General features: G+C 38.2%; 1 protein-coding gene across 4 annotated transcripts in view; it reads right to left on the bottom strand.

The window, feature by feature from the left end:
• RAP1GDS1 (Rap1 GTPase-GDP dissociation stimulator 1) overlaps positions 1–22093 on the bottom strand; it is an 87365-nt gene that overhangs the window by 6168 nt on the left and 59104 nt on the right. For 2 of the 4 annotated variants that reach the window (XM_072334841.1, XM_072334837.1), the window contains exons 5-12: positions 19400–19546; positions 11598–11726; positions 9149–9274; positions 6069–6212; positions 5247–5378; positions 4698–4832; positions 3166–3291; positions 2034–2173 (exon numbers count right to left, since the gene is read on the bottom strand). In XM_072334841.1, coding sequence (XP_072190942.1) covers positions 2034–2173; positions 3166–3291; positions 4698–4832; positions 5247–5378; positions 6069–6212; positions 9149–9274; positions 11598–11726; positions 19400–19546 — 1079 coding nt within the window. The remainder of the gene's footprint in view (positions 1–2033; positions 2174–3165; positions 3292–4697; positions 4833–5246; positions 5379–6068; positions 6213–9148; positions 9275–11597; positions 11727–19399; positions 19547–22093) is intronic. The other 2 variants (XM_072334839.1, XM_072334838.1) reach the window with 1 other exon arrangement.

Genomic DNA, 22093 nt, shown 5'->3' on the forward strand with positions numbered 1-22093 from the left:
TTCGCCTTTTACATTTATTTTTTATTTGTTCAAATCCGCAAAGATTTGAAGCAGTAGTTGTTTCTTGAAATGGGAATCCAATTTAAATTTATAAGCCTGTTGAATTTCCATTTAAAGCACACGTCTCTTTCCGATTCCAACCACAAGCCCGACTCATTAACTGATACGTGTGTTTAGAATAATTTATGTTCCACTGCTTGCACTGACTGCATGGCAATATTCTTTGCGCAAGGAAAAAGACACGATATGATCACAACCTTGAAAACTGAAATACTTGTAGACAATCACATTGAAGATGCTTGTGGCACAAGTCACAGCATAATGATGGAAAGATTTGTCATTCAGAAAAAAGAAGAGTTTTTAAATCATGTCATGTCTGAAGTATGTAAGTGGTTCTACATTTTTTCCTACTTGCACGGATAGTTTTTCTCACTTGTGATTTTTCTGGTGGAAATCCAAAGTGGCCTTGAGACTCCTTGGAGGACTCTGGGAGCTGCTACTTTCTGTTTGACTTGGTGGGGAATTTTGGCTATCTGTCTTGACATCAAGCGTTTAACGACTATAGTTGCTTCCGAAATGGCAGTGCCAAGCAGGTAAGAAGTGATAAGTAAGATACATCAGGTTTGGGTACTCGTGCAACTTAACAAAGGGAGTATGTACTTGTGAATTAGAATAGAAGTCCCTAAACCACTCCGCCTTTCTCAATATTAGCCCAAGTACCAATAAATAAAAAATGATTTCAAATCTGATGCGCACTAAGGAACCAGTTATGTCTACAATCCAAACCTAGAGGGCAGTAAATGCATTAAAAAAACCCAACAACCTTCTCAGCTGTTTTCTTCTACCAAAGAAGTTTCTCCTGTAAGTACCTAAACCACATAGAAATTCAACTGTGATAGTTCTGTTAAGTGCAGTCTTAATATCTATTTCAAGCTATTAACTATGTCTCTGTTTTTAGGATTAGATTCTGTTTTATTGTAGAGTATTAATAATTTGCATCTGTGGCTTTTGACACCATCTACACGCAGCACCTTGTAGGTGGCGTGAGGGGAAGGTATAGAATTTGGAGTGGGAAAACAGCATAAATTGAACTGGACATAAAATGGAGAATGAGCATTAGAAGGGGACAGAAATCTAGAAATCAGTAAAGGTGTAGGTCTCCATATTCCTACTGATTTGTTTTTGTAGAGATATTGCATAGATTGTGTTTTTCACTTTGCAAACACCATGGACAAATGAAGAAGTCGCTGTTGGTATGAGTTCCCACCATCACACTTCTTACTGTTAAGCTCAGTCACGATGCAACCTATGTTGGTATCAGTGAACTCAGTAAATGAAGTCAGAGCCTGGAATAGCTTGGTTCTAGGGAAGGTGCATGTGCTCCTTCTAAGGCCCCATTTCACCTTATTTTCCCCCTGAGCAAGGACTGAAGGCTTGGATGTTACAACTTAGACTGTTTATGTAAAAGTTGATACATAGGTAATGGGTGGGACACAACTTATTCGTCACAGTTTTTTTTCATGTCATACCTCGTACCACGTACAGGCAAGCTTCTGATAGAATTCAGAGAAGACGATCATTTCTAATGGTCCATTAAAATCTTAAAGCTCTGACATACCACGTGAAAAGAGCAGAGGGACAGTCTATTCCTGGATCTCAGTAATTTCATATGTATCTATATAGCAACATCATCATAATTGAATGCAATGACTCTTCATATGTTTTCATTAAGTAGAAAATACTGCAAGCTGAGCTTCTGCTGGATACAGATCAAATTCTAACAGGCTGAGACTTAGCTGTATTCACTCTAACAGCATTCCTTGACCTTCTGTATTTTTTTTTTTTACATATGTAGTTCCAGCAAGTGTTTAAAACCTGGTGCTTCGCTTGGACTGGCAGGTCCTGGCAGCTGAGAGGATGTGAAACAGGAAATCAACCAACCCAGCTCTCAACAGTACTTAAACACCAGTAAGCATGAAGTACAAAGGTAACTCTTTGTTCTTACAAGCTGAGCTTTTTCACCACTAACTTACTTTAGATTTGCTGTGTCGTATAAGTGCAGAAAGTAGTCTGTTTGATTCTCCCATCACACCTGCGTGATCCTTGGCTTCACACCACTCCACCAATCGTTCCACCAGTTTTGCATTTTTTCCCAGTTGCTCAGCTGCTTCTGCTACATATTGCCGGAGCCAACAACACAACAGAGAAGTTGTCATTTTTTAAGCAAGTGCTAGAAAAATAAGCTGAAAGTTACTTACTAGAAGGAGTTTAGAAATTCACCAGCTTGTACTGCGTGAAAAATCTAGGTTGCGTGGAAGCAATTAGAGCCAGTCAAAATGGAGACAAATATTAGAAACACTCATACCCAGTTCCCAAGTAAAACTCAGTTAAACTCAGCCCAGTTTGAAGTTTGTGCAGTGATTAACGTCAGAGAAAATACAGGTAATGCCACATTCCCAGTTGGACTAGATAAAAGATTTCAAGGACCACCATCGTCAGTAAAATATTGTAGCTGATAGGTTGCGTAAGTTTCTTCAATGAATTTCTATTTCATAGAAATAGCATAGCTAATAGCCGTGGTAAACTACCACAGTCTGAGGTTGCTTTTCATTTCCTTTTTTTCCCCCAGAAATCTGCTGCACAAGGTTGAAAACAATTTGGTAATTTATTTCATTAATAACTTAACTGGCGTTAATTTCAAAAATACACATTCCAGGTACAGAATAAGCTGCAGAACCGAAAGGTGTTTGCTCGTTTTGAAACTGCAATTTATCATGTAGCAAGTGCATTAGTATGTTCCAAGGAGCTAAAGAATGCAGCAAGTGAACAGCAAAACTGGAGTTGTAGCTTTACAACTCCCACACCTCAGTGCATTCTCACATTGTGACAGTGTAGGAGTGGTCTGAAATATGAAAGTAAATAAGCATTTGACACCTATTCTGAGGGTCCCTGGTAGTCAGTTTGGGAGTTCTGGGGGGAAAAAAAACAACATCAACCCACATTTTTCTCTCCCTTTGTTGATGTATTTATTACAAAACTTGAGGATTAAAATTGAAAAGAAAAAACAAACAAAACCCCTCTGCTTCTCTCATGTAAGAGTTTTAGCAGTATATCACAGACTGAACCAAAGCGAATCACTTAACATAGCGAACAGTTTATTTTTACCTTGCGCATCTATTAACATTCGTAATGTTCCCAGCAGCTTGAACTGAACAGGGGGCATCTCCGATCTGAGAAATTTCAATACTGCTTCTGCAACACCAGCTGATAGCATCTTAGCCTTATTTACAACTGCATGAATAAAGAACAGGAATGATCTCGAGAACATTATTGGAAGATGCAGTTTATTCCCAAGACAGTCTTGGTGCAGTTTTTCAGACAGTTTGAAAAATAGCTTGTGAACACAGACTTCAGGAACATGAGTGTGTGCTGACAATGCTGTGTTGTACGAAAATGTCGTGGTTGCTGAGACACACGTGTGAAATGAAGTGCCTTATCCCAGCATGCACTCGTAACCTCCAGTGTTCACCCGAGAACGTGGAGACCACATTTCCCCACCACAGCTTAGGAAAGGACTCCTCCAAAAAATGAACCAAGCAGAAGCCCAGGCCGGTACTTACCTACACCCCAAAATATGGAGAAACTTCTCTGATTCCCAACAATACATTTCTCTTTCATATCGGGAAAGGAACTAAAGCATCCAATTAGCAGCATGACCTCTTCCCACTTGTTTTACTCGATACAAACAACACTGTGGCCTCCCGAGCTCTCCTTCATCCCTTTCACTAGTCTAAGTTCTCTGCTTCCATGGAGCTCTCTGAAATCTATGCGAGCTGCAAACTTGATCCAATATCATGGTTAGAAAAAAATGTTTATTTCATATTCAGAGTAGCGTTTAATGAGCTGTTCATCGCTGGGGCCACTTACTCATTTTTCTGTAATGACATTCATTAAGTCCTGTGTAGGTCTCTGGCTGACATTCCTGAGCACAGGCTACAGGGAAGCTTTCCAACTGATGCAAGTTAACAGAATTACCTAAGCAAGGTAAGCAAATGGTGTAGCACAAAAGCTGCATGGGTTTAATATGTACGCACAATCATTTTTAGAAAGTTACTGTTTGTCAAAACTGAAAATAGTAAAATAAGGTTAAATGGATGAAAGACTTTTTGTGGCTTTGTATTAGAAAGCATATACCAGTCTTAAGGTTTTGTTTGGGTTTTATCTGCTCATGCTCTGCCTTTTATGTTTGTATAATCAAAAATCACAAATGAAGTTGTTAAAAATGACAGAATTAGCATTCAGTTCATTGCCTCCAAACAGTAACTAATCAGAACAGGCCGGCTATTCTAACAGCTCACCTCCAGCTCTACCTTCTGAATAGTCAAAGCTTTAGGAAGTTACAGGGGGATGCAGTGTTTCAATATATTCCTCACTGTTGTCTGGTGGGGACCTTGGGCTGTGAAAGAGAACCCAAATGAAACAAAAACAAACAAAAAAGCAGTGCTCTGCCCTTCGGAGGCCTTGGCTCCCTGCCCTTTCCTTGGTGGGAAATGAGACTGTGGATTCAAAGTGTCAAAGGATGGCTGATAGATCTGTGATGTATTTAAAACTGCTGGTTGCTATCGCTGTGCAAAAGCTATAAAAGCAAGACAGCAGAATTTCCTCTTGGGTAGGTAGCAGTACAAAGGGAGGCTTACCAGGAATAGCCAGGTTTCTGAGCGCGCTCAGAGCTGCGTGTTGCACAGTTACATTTCCATCCTCCACATGTCTGTCTAGCAGATCCATCAGCTTTTGAACTATGCCGTTATCCACCATATGGATGCAGTTTCCGTCTGCGCAAAATGAGACAAGTCACTTGTGAATGAAAGATTTTTATGAGTGCTTTTTAAGAACAGAAGTGTCAGTTCCCTGCTCCTTTCTACATTTTATTGTTGGAGCATTTGACCCCCACTGAGTCAATGGGATTTGTGGTGCTCACGACAAACCTAGAACAGTGATAGAAGAAGAACTGCAGAAGGCAGAAATTCCCAATGCATCTATTAAAAATGTGAAACATTTTTTAATTATTATTGCTTTGTAAATAGACATCATATTTTTCAGGCCAGTGAAACATGAAACTACTGGTGTTGCTATACAGTTTACTACCGGCTTCACCAGTGTGTTCACCTTTTCTTTGTACCTGTACAGACATGGCATGATAGAAGGGCACAGTTAAACACAGATAAGATACTGTGGAGTATTCTTACCGTTTCTGGCAAAATTTGCAATAGCCAGTGCTCCTGCAAGTTGTAGCTGATGGCTGTTGGAAGGAATCCATGAAAGTACTCTTTGGAACACACTGCCTCTTCCTCCTTCAAATAACTTCTGCATGGATTCATCTGGGATAAAAAGCAGGTAGTCAACAAGCCAAATAAATTTTAGGGAAAATTCTTTATATTTGTCAAGTTCTACCACCTTTACTGCAATCAATTTGGTCCTGCGTTCGATGAGAGGTGAAATCTCTCACGTTCAGAGGAGGGCTACGAAGCTGGTGAGGGGTCTGGAGTACAGGCCATATGAGGAGCAGCTGAGGGAACTGGGATTGTTCAGCCTGGAGAAGAGGAGGCTGAAGGGAGTTTTGCGGTGAGCTGGGGGTCGGCCTCATCTCTCATGTAATCAGTGATAGAACTAGAGGGAATGGTTTCAAGCTGTGACAGGGGAGGTTCAGGCTGGACATTAGGAAGTATTACTTCTCGGAAAGGGTAGTCAGGCATTGGAATGCACTGCCCAGGGAGGTGGTAGAGTCACTGACCATGGGAGTGTTCAAGAAATGTTTGGATGTTGTGTTGAGGAATATTGTTTAGCTGGGAAGTATTGGTAATGGTTGGACTAGATGATCTTCTAGGTCTTTTCCAACCTTGAAAAATTCTGTGATTCTGTGATTCTGTGAAATCTAACCTAACCTACTAAATGTTAAATGCCAGATCCCTTATGTTATTTGAAAATTGTTTAATAAGTAGTAACATTCAGCAGCCAAATGGCACACAGGTGTCTGCTCTTGCTTTGCAGAAGTGACACACTGCACTTACCTCCAAGCAGTAACAAAACCATAAGATCAGAAGCTGTTTTAAGCTCCGCAACATCATCCTCTTTGTCACTGTCAACAGTCTTCTGGACAATCTCAAGTAAGCACTCCACCAAGCCTGCTTCAACCAGCTGCAGTTTAATGACATCTGTGAAACAGCATGGAAAGTAGGAGCCAACATTATAATTTAAGATACATCCATTGTACCTCCATGCAGGACAGCCAAAACTAGTAGCAGTGTCAAGTGTTTCACTGACAACTTGTGTAACCAAAATAACTGTGCGTTCTTAGGGTCAACTTCCGTCATAATTCATGTAGCAGGTGTGCACCCTCAGCTCTGGACCGTCCTTACACCACATCTATGCACTGTGAAGCAGCGTGGTGCTGCTCTTCTCAAAAATGAGCAAATTACTTTGCAGAAATTATCTGGCATCTCAGTCCTCGCACAGCATGAGCTCATAAGGGCCTTGCTGTGCTTGGGCTCTCCAAAGAATTTGGACTGAGTTGCAGAACAAACCTAGGGGTGCATCTTCTGTTTTGTGCACAGAAGAGCCACTGCAAGTATAAAATACAGATTTTATTAAAAATGAAATTTCAGAGCAAGTAATGACCCATTTATTTCAGTTGAGCCAAGATTTCTGTCACTTGTTCCAAGGGCTTCAGGAGAACAAAAAGGCCAAATCCAGCAGGCTGGACTGGGAGACAAATTTGTTGTGTTCAAAGAAAAGCTGGAAACTGCTGAAGCGAGCTCATTTCTTGGTTATTAGAAATGAGGCTCAACAGAGAAGGTGATGAATGAGTTGTTTAGGTAGCAATATAGGATTTGGAAGCAATAATTTTTATGTCTCTAGAACACAATATTTAATGCATTGATTTTTTCCCCTGTGAATTTAGAACTGGATATCTCCTTCTTTACCCACACAAATTCCCTTCCTGTTACATCAGAATGGCAAATCACCTGATGCTGTGTCACCTCTTTTTGTTACGTGAAAGTGATTCTTTTAGTTTTGCATCCCGACTTTGGAGAGCACAGTCTCAAAGGGCTGCAGAAATGTAAGTAATAGCCATTTGTTTGGATGTTTTCTGCACGAGATGGTGTAAGGAGTTTAACTCAAGTTAAAATAGAGTTGGGTGAGGAAAAATGTCCCAACTTCTCTGTTGAAGGATCAGGCACCTCCTGTCCATTTACTGCTGTTGCTCAGCTTTTGTGCCTGAGCGAAATTGTTTCTCCCAGAGCAGCTGACCTTCTCATGGACTCTCTTAGGAATGCAAAATATTCTATTGCGATATTTTTAAATAGTTGCTTCTGCACTGAGGTACTTCAAAAAAACCAACCTAGTTATAGGATATCAGGTTGCTGTGACTTGAAGTAGAAGTTGCTACATCTGTGTCCTTAAAAGAAACAAAACAAAAACCCCTAAACAGTAACACCTCTCCCCCACCCAAACCAACAAACAAGACAAATCTCCTCAGTCTACTCTGCCAGTAGTTCATCTAGATGGTTTTCCCTCACGGCTGACTGCCAATGGTCTATAATCAAAAGCACCTTGCAGCACTAGCACAGTGGACTCATGCTCATTTAGGTATGCCTTGGCCTCACAGTGGAAGAGTTCAGTTGACTGCCTCATAGTGCAAGCAGCTGAGTTACGTTCAGCAGCAGCAAACCTATGAAAGTTTACTGTGACTGTAAAGCAGATAAAAATTAAGCATTTGAAATGAAATACATCAAAGTCACAGAATGTTAGGCTAATTCTGTGTCAGTCTCAAAGGGTTGAACTTCTTAGAGCTGCTTCTAGTAATTATATAATAAATGAATATATTTTGGCAAAATGCATATTTTCAGAACTGAAAAAAGGAATCCTGTTTTACATATTGCTTGCAATGAAAGACAAAGGAACTGCCAAAAATAGACATTATCATATCTCTAAATTGAAGACAAAATGTGTCTTGATTTATACTGGGAAGAGTAGGATGAAACTTAAATCTTCTGAGTCTACAATTATCTTCTAAGAATGTATTCAATTTCAGCAAGTTTTAATGCTGAGGTGATGAGAACAAAGTATAGAGCCATCAAATACTGTCCTATCTTTCACACCCTGAGCTGTTTTCTAAACCAGCTCTGCAGGTTAATTGATATTTTGGTTTCCCTTAAGGGCAGATAGAAGGTTATACAAACTGCTGTGAGTCTTTCCAGAGGAACATGCTGGAGAGGTGGTCCTCACCCATCACTGTCATTCACTGCTCAAGCCAGACTATAAACTTCAGTCGCCTGAGGCTGATGCTAATATATGACACCAAACTCAATGTAAACGATTTCCCAATGAAAAGTAAGCAGAGAATGCCTTCCTAGCTTTGCAATTAACGTGTCCCTTGCAAAAATATTTCCATAGGAAATTAAACTGTTGGGTTCTGAGATCCCAGTAAGTGATGTAGTGACTGATTTATTGGTGCTGCAATGAACTATGAGCACTTCAGCCAATGGTTATGTGTATTTTCTTGCTTCTCAGGGCTTACAGAACTGTGTTGGCCTCTTGTGAGCTTTCAGGAGAAAATGGAGTTCCCTGTATTTCAGAGAGAAACTTGCTGGCTGCTGCAGAGAAGTAACAATCAATAGTAAGTTCCACTGATTTTAAAACGCAACTTGTAAAGCAAGTAGATCGTGCTCATAGGATAAGAAAACAATGCTGAAGTGAGAGTAACAGTCCTATAACAGCTCTGATGGGCATCTATGATATTCACAGTGTTCTGTAGATAAATGTCAAAAACTCTTCTGTAGGAAAGAAAGAAAATCTGCTTTTGATATTTCCCACTGCAGGTAGGAGGAAATAAAATATAGCATACAGAATGAATCAGAGGTGGAATCAGCATCAGCAACTTGTAGGCCCCTGTCATGTATTCAGACAGTTAAAACATTCACTTCATCTGAAACTGTCATCACACACCCCTGGGGACTGCCAAACAAGGCAGCCAATTGCTCTGCTGTTAGTCCCCGAGAGAGACAAACATATCCATTCCTTTATTATATTATTTTTATATAAAAAATACTGTAGGGTAAAAAAAAATAGCAAATAATCAAACGCTCACCATTTTCTGCGAGGGGAGCCAAAACTTCAAAGATCATCTCTTTTTTATCATGCTCTACTTGCTTCTTGAACAGTTTCACAAGCTCTTCAGCAATGTTTGTGTAGGCAAACTGCTCTTTGCTTGACTCTGCAAAGCAAAACTTCCGTATCAAGTAAACAAACCAAATCAAAAGCTAGGACGACTTTTTTTCTCTCTTTTTACCAGGTTTACTCAGTGAGATGACTAACAGTGCACCTCATAGGCAAGAACAATAGAATCGTGTTTGTCACAAAATGGAATGAAATAGTCTAATGCTTTAGAGCAAATGTACTGCCTTCAATTATGAATAAGGCTGTTCAAAAAGATCTATGTACATGATTGAGGCTATTGGGGCTGTTTCTGCCCAGGAGAATGTAAAGGTAGCTATAGAAACAGTAACATGACAAAAATAAAGATGGTATTTTATTATCCACAGCTAAAGAGGAAGACTAACAGATCATATACTGTATTTTCCCTTGGAGACAGCTTTAGTATTTACGTGGTCTTGTGACAGGGACATTGCCTTTAAAATCTGTGCCTGGCTGTTGCAAGGCTGTTTCATACTGCACAGATAGCATAACGCAGCTTTACAACTGGGCAAGGTGGCCACAAGGAGGCTTACCCATTGGACTGTGTTCTTTTATGTGTTGTGGAGCCAACAGGAGCATCTGATTCTATTGCCTGTATCTGATTCCTCCTAACTGGCAGTTTTACAGGGGATGCAGATGGTGGGACTGGTGTTCTGTGTTCTCCAGTTGCCACCTCCTGAGGGCCATCTGTAATTAAATCTTCCAGCACCTTTGCTAACGCTCTAGTAGATTGTTAGAGATTATTTTAATGTACAATTGGTCAAGGACTGGGAAAAAGCATAAACTACAGACCTAGCCCCTTTTGTGCACATCCCATTGCTGCTTTTTCTCAATATGTATGACTGCATTGTGTATTCTAAGTGGATATTTGACCTTTCTGGTATTTGAAAAGCACCACCACTCTCTCAATCGTTTTTTGTTGTTTATTTTTGCCCTACTTTGACACAGTTTCATATAACGCTTCTCATGGGATCTGTAGAATGCAGTTGTCTCTTTTAAGTGATGAAAGATGACAACCTGACAATAAAATTCCCTGAAGTTACATGGCAAAAATAAAATGTTACAGATGCAGTGTGATTGGCTGAGCTATTGCTTAAGGGAGATTAAAGTATTAAAAGCTAAATTAATTTTGTGTCAATCTTAAAGAACAAGCAGCTTTTTACTGTGCAGGAACAGGAAAGGAAACAGCTGCTTTAAGCTTTTTTCCCATGTTCGTTGCCCAGCTGGCCAGTGCTGGCTGTTCCCAAAGAGGGAAAGAAAATGTAGTTCTCAGCATCATATTTAATATCTTTATGTTTTTAGTAGTGTTTTAGTAGCAGTAGAATTTCCAGCAAAGCTCATATTACATTTTTTACTGTACGGACAGAAAATGTTAGCGCCTGTCTTGAAGATCTCTGATGTATTCATTTCGTTAGTGCTAATGATGAATCTTTCTGTAGTTTTATTCTGCAAACTTGCCTTCTATGAACAAAGGCATTATGTGTGTGACCAGACTAGATGGGAACATAATATTCTCTCTAACCTTGAAAACTATGAATGTAGAACAGTTTGAATAATTCCAGGCCTTCAAATAATTCTAACTCACAGATACCTTTTTCATATTCTGAACCACAGGATGTCCTTAGAAATGCAGGATGATAATCCCAGCTGCTATATTGTTACACTCCAGAGTAAATAGAAAAATGAATAAATAGGACTAAAATTGGACCAAATGGGTTTGTATAAAGATCAACACCAATGTAAAACATAAGTGGTAAACCATGGGCACTAGCAACCTGTTGATTTACACTTTGCTGAATCCTAATCCAAACCTATTGGATCAAAGCATCATCACGTACTTCCAATTAAATGAAGCTGTGTACAAATGTGTTACAAAACACAATCTCTATCATGGCGTGTACATGCAAGTATGTAGTCTAGCACATGTTGAAATTCAGCTCCTAAAAGAAGGTTGTACAGACAGGCTTATGAACTGTGCCTGTCTCAGTTTCACTCAGTGAATTCCACGGGCAAATTTAATCCCGATAGAACTTTGTGGGGCTGCACCAGGATACATAATTTATATTATTAACAAATAATTCGCTATGAATAGTGGTGCTCAAGAAATACTGTTTAGATGATTTAACATTAGCATAAAACAGAAAAGATACCGAGTACCCAAATAAATCAGATTTACTGAAGGAAAAAGAAACAACTATGGATTTCAGAGGTAAGAAGCAGAAATTGGTTGCTTAAATTTTGAATGTACCACTAGGAATGCATTGAGGCAAGACTTCTGTAAATTGTAAGAGTGAACTTTAAGAAAACTGGATCTAAGTTTGAGATGAATATTGCGGACTTACCAAGTTCTGCTAAATTGCCAAAAGCAACAAGGCACATCTCTGTCAGAGCTGCATTTTGGCAATGAATACCCAACAATTTCACTAATGTAGGAATAACACCCATATTGATAAGCTGTGATTGCAGGGTATCTATGTAAAAAGAAAGCACAACAAAGAGTTAGTATTTGTGTTTGCAGCACTGTTATTTAACATCAGAACAGCATTTTTTTTTTCACGCAAAGCAACTTCTAGGCTAAGCAGTATTAAAGTGGCTGTCTCCTCTACTATTCTCCACTAGGATTTGGTCCAGACATGGGGTATGGACTCAGACTTCCCCCTTCCCCTGGCGATGGGATATATTCCCATAATTGTTCCCTCCTGCTCTGGTGGTAAGTTACTGGTAATGTTGTGGCTCCTAATATAGTTGGGTTTCATTCTTAGCTGACTGAGACTAGCTGAGTAAAATAAAACAAACTACGTCAGTGAAAAACTTATTTGTCTGAGAGCATGGTTTTATAAACTGTTTTCCCTTAAAGATAAAAACTGGAAAATTAAAAGTAGAATGAATATAAACTGGCACTGAAATAAACATGAGAAGTTTTATAAACATAGGAAGTCACAATGTAGATTATGAGGAGCTTGAGAAAAAAGAAAGTTTAATAAAGACAAAAAATGGAAGGTTTAAGAAAAGTCCTTAGAAGCCATTCTGATAATTTCTTGCATAGGATGAAAGTTTATAGTATTTACAAGTAAGAAAGTTATTGCTCCTAGATGTCTGCAAATAGAAAGATGCTTTGATGGTTAGGCAGAAACATGATTGTTTTAAAGGATTATTTATAACCATATTTTATCTTAAACGTTACCTATAACACAGCAAAGAAGAAAAACATTGTTTCACAGTTGAATAGAATGAAGCAGACATGAACACACCAGATATTTAGTAGTTTTCTTAAGTACCTCTTTTCCTTTATTTCTAAGCACTTCATCTCTATTAAACATTATAGACTCAAAAGACAACGATCCAAAGCCTAGTAAAGTCAGCAGAATTCTGTTTCTTCATTTAGCTTTGGATCAAGCCCTACAGGGGAGTTCTCTCTCTTTTTTTCCTGAGCAGCTGAAATCAGTTGGAGATTTTATTTCTGTGGAATCAGAGCCACAGAAACTTCAGATTTTTATAGGAAGATAAAAACATCTTATAGCTGATTTCTAGCAGACTTTGTATCATCTCGTGTGCTCAGAAAACCCCTTTATCTTCCAGATTCTGCCATGTGTGTTTTGAAACTTTCATTCATAAAAATGATGAAAAGATTCTGGAATGTTCTATTCATTTGTATTTGGTATGAAACACTTTTTGATTAACAATCAATCTGATGTACTAAATAAGTTAATGTCGCAGTTATTACAGGTTATTGGGGATGAACAGGAATTCTTATGGCTTGATGTCTTTAATAAAATCAACCAGTAACTGAATTTCCCTCTTCTCTTTCTTTTTTCTTTTTTTTTTCTTTGGGGGGGGGGTTGTTACCTCTTCCATAGATTCGTGGTCTTTAGAGAAATTTATGAGAACACCATCTGAGCCATCAAAGAGCTGTTGAAGTTGTCAAATTTCAGGTAAGTACAGATTGCACTAGCGCATGCATTGAATGCCATTTTACCTCCAGCAGATGCGTGAGACACTACAGCGCCTCCTATTTCATTCCAAACTGACCGTAAATATCTAACTCTGAATCAAAAAAAGAGGGGGAACTGGAGTGGTTCTGTGGGGAAAATGTTTGTGTAGGAGAACTCAAGTTACTGGTAAATAATCTGTTTTTCTCCTTGATTTTTGATTGTCCCTTTCAGACGCTTCAAAATTGTGAAGGAGAAATGGTAAGTCATGGAGAGCAGGAGAACAAAGACACAAACCACAAATGCCATAGAAAATTATGTGAAAAGAAGTTGCTTCATTACTAGACTATGCTTCAATCTCTTTGAGTAATCTCTGTGGGCTTCCTTTGGCAAAGTGTTCTGACATCAGAAACGTAAAGTAGTGCTCTTTTTCTGTTCTTTTTTAATAATAATAATAAAAAAAAACAAAACAAAACAAAAACACTATAGATACATAAAGTCTAAAGGGTAAAAAAAAACAGGGAAGAGGAAATCATATCTGTCCTTGAAAGGAAAAAGGAATCTTAAGAGCCAAATGGAAGGATATACTGTTTAAGAGAGCATGGAGCACATTTGTTTAAGGGACTCCAGAATTCCTAAAGATGAAAAAAGGAAAAAGAAAATATACCATGATGCAATAATTGTACTACGCCAAAAGTCGCATATTGTGTCTGACTCCATGCCAGCTTTTTTCCCTGGTGTGGAAGGAGAGCACCTGAGCGTAGGAATAGCCTACAGTGTAGGGAAGTGTGAACAGAAATTGCCAGTAAGGTAAAATCTGGGCAGAATATCGATGTCTTACCACAGTAAGCAGAAAGATATACGTTTTCCTCACAAAGACAGGACAACCTCATGAGTCACAAAGCCGCATGGGAGGCAAAACCTGGAATAACTGCGTTACCTCAACCTTTCACTGCATGAAGTGCTAGGGCCCTATTAGAGCAGGAGGCAACCTCAGGGGAAACATGCATCTGTCCTACAAGCAGCTCTCTGATGTAGGGCTGAACTAAAGCTCAAGGCCAGGCAACATCACGTCTCAGGATGAAACAGCATTTATATCAGCTTCCTAAGCAGAATTGGATGCATGCTGAACAGGAAGCATGAAAACCTGAATGCCTCCTCTTCAGAATTTGACTTAAAGCCAGAAAAGGAACTCTCTAATTATACTGCTATCAAATATTGCACTGGAAAAATGCCTGTGTTCTCTCGGGGCTGAAAAGCACTGATAGTGATGCTGCACAGATGCATATACAGGTAGATAAAAGGCAATCAATACATGCGCCAGCACAAATAGTTACCTACCTAAAACTTGAATTTCAATGGCTCCATGTCCTTCGGTGACACACATGGAAACTCCAAAGAGTAAGATCTGAGGAGAATATCCCAAATTGAGAACTTTACTGGGGGCATTTGAATTCAAAGTGCTGATTTAGGCTACTGCTTGACTTTGGACAAAATTTCAGAAAACATCCAGTCATCGTGTTTCATTACTAACAGTGATTATATCACTAAAGGAAAATGTGTTTTCTACAGATAGGTGGCATAAGTTAATAACCTACAAAAACCTGCTTCCTATCAGCGCTTCTATTTAAGTAATTATATTGCAAATTATATCACTATCTTAAAAAAAAAAAGCAAACAACAACAACAAAAACTATTAATCTGCTTTTACATGCCTTAGGTTTCTTTGTATTTAAAGTATATTTAGGTCTTGAAAGTGCACTATACATTTTTAGCAGTGATGAAATGAAACAAAAACCATGGCAAGCATGAAAATTAGCAAAGATAAGTCTTAGAAGGAAGCATTGCTGAAATATTGCTATTAGACCATGATCATGGAACAATAAACCTCCCTTTCGTTGTGTATTGACATAGATTCTGCAGATGGTAAACAATGCAAGACAGTCTCCAGCCTTCATTCCAGTCACTGAGGGTTTTGTGATAATAGGAAAAGGTTGGCAGTTGTATGACTTAACACCATCACTTTACATCTTAAAGAGGCACTGAATGAAACAGACAACCTTGACAGACTGAATTTTAATATGAAATGAGAAAGTCTATAAGCAGAATTGTTTCTTCTCTGTCATTTCACACATGCATGCTGTATCCGGTTGATTTCTGATCTATAACTTGACTGCCTAAGAATCCAATTGACCTAATTCTTCAGTCATTTCTACATTTGTTTAAAAATACTTTCATGGTTTGTTTTCTAAATCTTGTGAGACAATTAGCTACTTTACAGGCTAATCCCATTACTTTGTAAATAGTCTTAGCCTATGGGATTATGATAACTGCAGAATAACCATTTGTCACTAACTCTTTTACGTTGCTGTTTGCATATGATTATTAGTTACTGGTTATTCACTCTATATCCAAGCCTGCTTTGCTGTTAAGTAGATCCATAGCTCTACAGAGACTACATGTAATGGTACGTCTTCAGAATGGGAGAAGCACAGCATTATGCTGTACTCATAAAGGTGCCAAAGCAGCTGTTGCAGGGCTTGACAAAGAAAGAACTGTTAGAGGCTTTTGAAAGACCTACTTCTTAACAGAATTACAGCATGAGCAAAACCATTCACAAACGTGTGGCACACTTTGTTCCAAGCCATGCCTGCAACTCTGTCTTTTGAGAAATAATAACAGAAAGCAGGGATGAGATATCTGATATTTGCATGTGACTGAATTCAGGTAGTAAAATACAGCTATGGCAGAGAAGGCCGAGATAGTCTATACTGAAGACAAAGGGACGTATCCCATTAAAAAAATCACTGTTTTCTAGCAATGTAATTAACAATCATCACTTTTTTTTTTTTCCTTTTTCTTTTTCTTTTAATTTAAATTATTCTTGAAAGAAGTGCAAGAGATGCGAAAGCCAAGTTCGTTCTGTTAACTGTGTAGCACCTAATGAAATGGTAAGCTACTAAGGAAGCAAAGGAAAGGACTGAGAGACATCAGAACACAAGCAGATGGCACAAGGACCTTATAAAGGGAATGTGAGTTTTAAAGCTTAGACAACAACATTATGAATGAAGCTACAACTGCAGAACCAGCACAAGATATAAGAATGCTCGATTAATTTGCTCTGTTTAGGAAAATAAAGTATTACTCATAGCTGCTTTTTAGTTGCCATTTTTGTAAAATTCATGTGTAGTAAATGCCCTGTGCTAATTAAAAAATGCGAAGCACTTAAGAATAAATCTTTAACATCAAAAAAACAAGGGAGTTAATTGCTATTAAAAATTAAGCAGTCAGTATTGTAAAAAGAAGGCAATTAGTATACTGCGAACAGTCAGATGTTTAGAATCAAATCAACAATTTATGTGCTCTTTGCTCACAAATTGCTAAAGATTAGAAAATATTAAGGGTGTTCACGGATAATTACATGCAACTAAACCAAATGCACTGTAATCATCCTTATCTGGATAGCTAGTGCAACTTCAGAGAGCGTGAGTCATTAGAGGAGGTAAAGAAATCTTCAAAGTCCCCACCTGTAACTTGGTAGCATAGCATGCTAAGCAGGGAAAGATTGCAGAAACAGTAAAATCAGAAAGTGCTTTTTCAAAGACTGAAACACTTTTCTTCTCATGCTTCTTATATATACATATAATTTGTCCAATTTGTTTCCATAACTATGTAAGGCTCCAGGATGCAATCCTATACTTCTCATTCCTCAGTAAAACTAGTGCAGTGTTTGTCTTCTTTGTAAGTGACACAGGATCAGGCTTTTGCAAGTAAATCCTGAAAACAGCACCAGCTAATCCGTGAGTACAATTCCCAGTCAGGGCAACCTGAGTTTTCATCTTTAACAGGTCAGTGAGGAACTGCACTTACTCAGCATGTTATCCAACTGAAGTTGCAATACATGGAAGTAAGTGGTTTTCTTGGGCTCATATTTGACATGGGCTATTAACTTGAAAATTTAATATGGTTGGCAGGTAGTATTTTTAGAGCAGTACACAACAGTTGTGCAGCTGTACTTGTGGCTCCTAAAACAAATCTGGAAAGCAGGCCAACCACCTGTCTCTCCATACACATGCCGCAGGTACAGTCGCTGAGTTTTCTTTTTACAATTGTATCCTATAATTTTATTTTTTATTCCTCGGCAGATCACTCAGAGTTTGTTTTAGTGGTTGCCGCAGTTATGGGGCAGATTCGCTGACTACAGTGAAGCTACAGGACATGAGTCTTACGTGACATAGCAATGGGTTCCTATGGAAAGCCCTTACAGAGACCAACAGGTATGTGGGGTGAAGGTGAGAGTTGCTAAGCCTCCAGCATTCCCCCTTGATGTGGTGTTAGCACAGGGTGGAGATCTGCACCCAGATCCAGGAGCTGGGAGTATTTCATATTTCTGACCCTGTTTCAGTAGCTCCTCTGGATGTTGCATCAGTTTGTTAGTTGATGTGAAATGAAGGATATCTTTTATCAGAGCAGAGAACAGTTAGTGAATCCTCCTAGTTGTCACTGAACTATACAACTGCTTTATAGATTCTATCAGAATAAGCCAGCTTGCTAGATGGGATGAGTCATTTACTCCATGTTTAAAACAGTCAAACTATTGTTTCAGAGATTTATCTCCTAAGTTGTTTACCTATGGAAGACTAGCTAAGAACTTGGGTCTCTGGGGCAAAACAGATGCAGTATCTCTGCACTGCACTTTGGAACTGGTCTGTCTTGAACTACCAAATATACTGGAAGCTTGTTAGTCTTAATGCTGAGGATCATGAAAGCTTGTAGGTAAGAAAATCTATTTGCTCTACACATTTAAACAAATAAAGAAAATAATGGAGTCAACACTATAACATTTAGAAACATCTGACACACAGACATCAAGTAAAACAGTTCCTGAAGACTGTATGAAATAAAAGGGCTAGGCAGTTATTTGCTGAAGAAGGTGGAAGTACTATAAACAAGTATTCCTGGATGTTACTAGGAGAAGAGGATAGAAAAACAATGCAAGAACAAGAGAAAGACATGAGACACATACAACGATGGTGTTTGGAGGTAGAGAAGTAACACTAAGAGCTGAGAGATCTGGAGAGATGGTGCAGAAAATGTGTGAGGAAAAACTATACCAGAAGAGATGATAAAGTAGATTAAAAATTCATACAATAAAGGTCAAAAAAATTAAGCCTAAGAACCTTCCAGAAAAGGAGTTAGGGACACAGATTTGGGAAGTGAGTCACAGGAAGTGGTAAGTTACAATGGTAAAGAAATAGGGAATAGCTAATAAAAAAGCCATTTTATTCCTCAGATAAAGCACTACAAATCAGGAGATGAGCGTGACTGAAGAAACAGTGTGATTAGCTATCTATGTTTGCAATCTGTGCCATTACAAGTCAGGAGAACAGCCTCTATTTAGCTTTCCTCATTTCTCCCAATTTTCTTTAAAATTCCCATTTAGAAAAATGTGGAAGTGTGTGAATGCTGCAAAATTTGCCTTGGCATATTACCACACTTGCATGCAGAAGCAAACTAGGTACTAAAATATCAGGACATTTGTATGGCTAATGTTGAACACCGCTTTCTATGCCTCAGTGGTCTAGGGTTTCTGACTTCAGCTGCTATCTTGTTTTGTTGTCTCAGCCCCTAAATACTTCTTCTTAGTGTGATAAAGAACCTAATTTCATAACTGGCAGGCACAGACTAGTGCTGGCTGTACACATAAATTATTCCCCATGTGTAACATAGGTAACACATGTGGTTTTGTATACATTTCTCAAGGAGAAAAAAGGTTAAGAAAAACCTGTATATTTAACCCAGATTATCAACCAAACAATACTGTGTGCATGGGAAAAACCAATATTGTTGTGGCATCCTAAATAAAAAAGAGGATGCAGTGTAGCCTAGTTTACTTCTGCAAATCTATTTCTTCCCCAGGTGTATGATGCATCTATATGTACGGCTTTTAGATAAAAGTAAATTCCAGGTGATGATTTTAAAACTTGATACTATTAGGGACTGCCTCAGGAAGATATCAAGTATTTCTTGTAATATAATTGTAATGAAACAGAAAATTATATATATATATATATACTGAGGTAGTTGTCTTTTAAAGTAATTTAGTGTTAGTTTCCACAACACAAACCTACAGTTGGCTTTAAGGTTTATCTTTTTTGGTTTTGGATGGGGTTGTTCTCCTGGTAGACATAAAGCAAGTTTTTCGTGTTGTTTACCATTCTCATTGCTATAGTTCATCAGCATGCCACAAAAGACAGTCAAGAGCTTCTCACTGGCTGGATCTGTTTTACTGCACAGCGACCTTATAAGGTCTACTACAATATGTGCACCACCTGCATGGTCAACTGCGTTCCTGCCCTCATCTGTAAAACAAAGAGTTACATTAAAAATAAATGAAACCAAAACCCACCCCAGAGCCCCGAACATCGCAGTAATCATACAAAGCCAACTTTTTAAACAGTGAAGTCATTTCTTCAGCGCTGTCAAATTCCTCTACAAAGGCCAGCTTTTAGTGCAATAGAGCTGGGAAAGTGAGAACACCTACAACAAAATGGATTAACCACTTGGAGCTAATACCTTTGTACAGATGTTTAGTTTGTGGCAGAGGCCCTGAAGCTGAAAAATAATGTTCCGATGAAGCATTGGATTTTGCCAAAGTTCTGAACATTTGTAAAATAAAGTACATGTATCCTGCAGGCTTTGTGGACAAGCTAAGTTACTCCTCCTGTTATGCAGATTTAGAAACTGAAATAAAGACAACATGCCCCCCTGTGCAAGGGGATATGGGGAAATAAATGGAAAAGCAAACCAGAGGTACCAGCTCCCAGTGACAAACTCACTGGCACACAGCGTGTTCTTCAGACTTCCATACCTGGAATTTAATACCACTATCAGATTGTTTTTGTACGGCTGAAAGAAAATTCATTCTCATCTGCAATATGCTACAGTGTTCTGAAGTTTCATAAATAACACACCATAATCTTTGTATGGAACTCACTGTACAACAAATCCAATTTGATGTATCAGTGTATGAATAAAAGAAAAATTGTCCTTTATTACAGTAATCAAGTATACCGCTTCCTTTCTCAGCAGGCAATAGACAATAGTCAATAACCTTAATTGCATGGCTTCTAAAAGCAGAGATTTCCAAGTGAGTTACAATCAGAATCAACTGGAAAATCTGGATGAAAACTTACTGCTCCTCAGCCCTCCATTTCTTAATGGTTCAACTGCAGAATCTCATCTTTCCTTTGCTATTCTGCACTCTTAACATCACTCTTCTCTCCCCATAATGGAGATGGTTGGAGGTTTAGCTATTAAGTTTTCCCAATTCCGCTACGTGTGCAGCACAAATACCAAGGATGTCCTCATTTATAATGTGATCATCCACTAAAAATTGGTCCAGAGCTCTTCAAAAAGTGTCTAAATCTTCCAGTTCTTGTCAAAAGCATTTTAAAGGGTCATACTGCATTAGAATGTAACAGGTATAAGAGGTATAGTGTATTCATTTTATATATATAAAATCTCTATATATCTAAATAAAGGGTTGTAACTATAGTTTTATATATATAAATACTCTCTAATATAAAGTATCTGGTATAGCATATATATACATACAGCTATATATATAAACTCTTCTATAGTTATAACCATTAATATTTAAAAAGGAGTATATATATATATATATATGCATAGGAACTTTGGAGTTGGAGGGGGAAGGGAAATTCTTGGTGGATCACAGCTGTTAAGTTTATTATCACAGCAATAATAAGTGTTTTGCAGAGTATCCATGAAATCGGACATGTAGCAGGGGAAAAAAGTCATTGCCGTGACAGTTTCCATGCCTGACCTGATCATGACGTTAGGGAACCGTGATTCGCTCCAGGTATGTATATTTCATTTTGATAAATCAGAAACTGGAATCTGTTTACAGTCAAATTCAATATAAGGTCTGTGTCAAGGATGGAGTGTGGAAAAAAAAGGAGAAATACAAAAGCAGTAAACCTCTCACATCCTTGATGCAATGACAGACATGGGCACAATACCGAAATGAAATACAGTTCCACATCATAATGTAGTATGGCAGTGTAGTTATTCAAATTATGTGCTTATGTTTATCACATCAGCAGAGAAAAAAAAGAAACTCTGAATATTCCAGCGTACTCTTTTTGATTGCAGATTTAATACGTGATTTTGTATTTGACTCACCTTTTTTTCTGAGTCATAATAGGTGTGCAAAACAGAGCTGAATCACTGATTCCGCATCAAATTGACTGACTGTGGTATTCAAGTTACTCTAAGACAATTGAAACCATCAAGCTAAAACCACGATAAAATTAAGTTTGTGATAAAAATCAGTTGTCAAACTAGTTACATGTCTTAGTATGGAACTGCATATAAAATACTTTGGCAAATGTATAGTCTGGTGAGTTTGGAAGGAAGAATAAAGAAAAAAAAAAAGAAGGAAAGAAAAAGACCATAAACCCATAAAAAGCAGTTATAAGCCAAGTTCCTTACCTGGATAGAATTTGACACAACTCCATTGAAAATTACTGTGTGATAATACCTTAGAACAAAGGAAGATCTGAATATCCTTCTTGTTCCGTTCTCTCTCTGGTTTGTCAGAGAAGCTATATATCAAAACCAGCTATATCTGTAACTTTCAGTACATGGTAGTCTCTCACTGCAATGTATGATACGTATTTTTATCCTCAGCATGTTTTTATTATGTAGATAGATAATTATCTCTCACTGTATCAACAGCAAAACTAAGGTGGAAAGATTTAGCAACAAATCTCATTCTGAGAAATTAGATATATGTATTGCATACTCCAAATTTAAGTAAAATAGACTGCAGGATCCCTCCCAGGTAGGTGTCTGGATCTAAGTGCCAATTTTGACACATAAAA

This window comes from Excalfactoria chinensis, chromosome 4, assembly GCF_039878825.1.
Source record: "Excalfactoria chinensis isolate bCotChi1 chromosome 4, bCotChi1.hap2, whole genome shotgun sequence".
In the NCBI taxonomy this organism is placed as follows: Eukaryota; Metazoa; Chordata; class Aves; order Galliformes; family Phasianidae; genus Excalfactoria; species Excalfactoria chinensis.